The following is a 2,300-nucleotide window of genomic DNA, read 5'->3' on the forward strand; positions in this document are numbered from 1 at the left end:
ATATATATATATATATATATATATATACACAGCACTAAAATTTTACCTCAGATGTGTTGGCAAAAATTAGCTACAAAATGGATTATGGTTGCAGATTGTGACTTATGTTCAATGATACGAAAAAAAAAAGTTTTGTCTGTACAATAATTTACTCATCTGCCACAATAATGTCTTCTGATTTATCTTTATTTTTTTTAGGAAGCATTGTTATATTATCTGCAATTTATTATGTCATTATATGCAATTGATTGGCATCCTTATAAACATGTTCTATTTGATCATTTTAATTCCATACATTTTTTAGGACTATCAATCAGTTATATGATCTTATCACTAGGTAGAAAGCATGGAAAATTAATGCAGTAAAGTGGATAATGCTATAATAGAGATATAAATGTGAGTTATAAAGACAAAATGTTGTAAAAATGCATAAGGAAGATATGCAAAATGATTAAATACATTCACTGTGATGAAAAAAAAAATGTTGGGAACCCCTGAAGTAAATGACAGATGGACGGCTGGATTTTGATGAAAAATGATTAAAAGTGGCTACAAATGACCCTGCTGGAAAAAAAGCTACAGGAACCATTACATCCACACCATTCTGAATCCTCATGCAGTTATTGGAGAGATGAATAATATTTCTGGCCAAAACTGACATGACATGTCACGAGGCGGAGATGAGGCAATGCTTTGGATACTCAACAGTGATTCCTGTACTTGATTTCCCAAAAGATCAAATTACCTGTAAAGGCATCAATAGTGGCTGCAGTGCTCTTCTGCCTGCCTCTCTGTGCTGCAACTGTAATGGTGTACTCAGTGCCTGGCTCTAGACCTGTCAGTGTGGTGGTGGTGACATCCTTGGGCACCGTCAGCTCAGTTGTGGCTCCAGTGGAGGAAGTGTAGGTCACCCTATAGTGATCAATAGACCCCTGCACTGTGCCCCACGACAGGGTGATGGTGTTATCTGTGGAGGCTGTGACAGCCAAATCCAAGGGGACATCCAGACCTAAAGATCAGAGTAAACTGCGGCTGTTTCAAGGTTTGTAATGGGAATAATAAGGTGTATGGTTCAGTAAACCTTCAGCATGTTTTTATTCCATTGCAAACATCATATATCAGTTCTGCTGGCAAAAACAGATTTGCACAAGTCGGCAGCAGGAATACAAACTCCATGCAATTGAAAATAAATTTATTTCACTGTGATCTGGCAATGGCAGGCCTATAATCTTATCCCTTACCCGTTCTGGCATTCATCGTAGCTGGGGTGCTTTGGTTGGCACCTAGAACTGCGGAAATTCCTATGCCATACTCTGTGCCAGGCAGTAAATCTAAAAAGGAGAGACAGAAAATTAGTAAAAGATAGACAGTGACTTTAAAATTGAGCAATACGTTATGCACATAAGCAATACATTTTGCTGTCACTAAATAAGTATGCATTTTTGGTAAATATAGATGTGTGGGCCCTCACAATTAGTTCATAATGAGATGAAAAACAATGAGACACTGAGACTTCAATACAATCAGTAATGTTGCTTACTTGCGTAAAAGCTGTTAAATAATGAAAAAAAGTCTGTATGCCTGCAAATTTGAAAGAGTAGTTGTAGACAGTGAACCTAGACTGAGGATTCAGGGTCTTAAAGTTGGCCATAAAGTCAAAAGTGCATATACAAACTTTATGTGTGAATACCTAAGAATACCAAAAAGATTACGCATACAAATCACAAATGTTGGAGAAAATAAATGCCTTTATAATGTACTTAACATAGACCTCAACTCGTAGTGACAAAGCAATAAAAATAAATGAAGACCTCAAACCATTATAGTTGACAAAGCAATATAAATACATTATATATTTATATATTTAAAATGTTAGGATTAATGTGAATGTGTGATGGTATGCTGTTTTATTATAAATAGAAACATTTTAAAGCGTTTTAATCTTTCAATTTTGAAGCAACAGTGTTTACATAAAACAATTTTAAAACATTTTAAATTTTCAATTTGAATTTTATTGAAAATGTTAAGAATTTTAAATGGAATTTAAAAGAAACAATTTTATTATGAATAAAACTATTTTTTTTTACCAAGTATTGGTTCTATATCTTATATATCATAATATCTGAAATTTGGTTATGTCAGATATTGTATATTGTATAGAAATTGTCTAAAATATTTCAGTACTATGAAATAAAGGAGAAGTTGGGTTTGAGTTTACCAGTGAGAGTAGTTTTGGTGGTGGCGCCATCGTTGAGTGGGACAATGACTTTGTCATACTGATCACCAGCCAGTGTGCTGTA

At 34.2% G+C, this 2,300-nt stretch overlaps 1 protein-coding gene across 1 annotated transcript; it reads right to left on the bottom strand.

Moving 5' to 3' along the window:
- Positions 1-745: 745 nt before the first annotated feature.
- Positions 746-2,294, bottom strand: LOC107683234 (tenascin-R-like; the record flags this gene model as incomplete). The annotated part of the gene is made up of 3 exons (XM_016479301.1): positions 2,219-2,294; positions 1,242-1,331; positions 746-1,009 (listed from the first exon to the last, which is right to left on the bottom strand). Coding segments are annotated over exons 2-3 (280 nt in total), but the record flags the coding sequence as incomplete, so codon positions are not given.
- Positions 2,295-2,300: the final 6 nt, after the last annotated feature.

The sequence above is a fragment of the Sinocyclocheilus anshuiensis genome, unplaced genomic scaffold (genome assembly GCF_001515605.1).
Source record: "Sinocyclocheilus anshuiensis isolate Anshui unplaced genomic scaffold, SAMN03320099.WGS_v1.1 C33064141, whole genome shotgun sequence".
NCBI lineage: Eukaryota > Metazoa > Chordata > Actinopteri > Cypriniformes > Cyprinidae > Sinocyclocheilus > Sinocyclocheilus anshuiensis.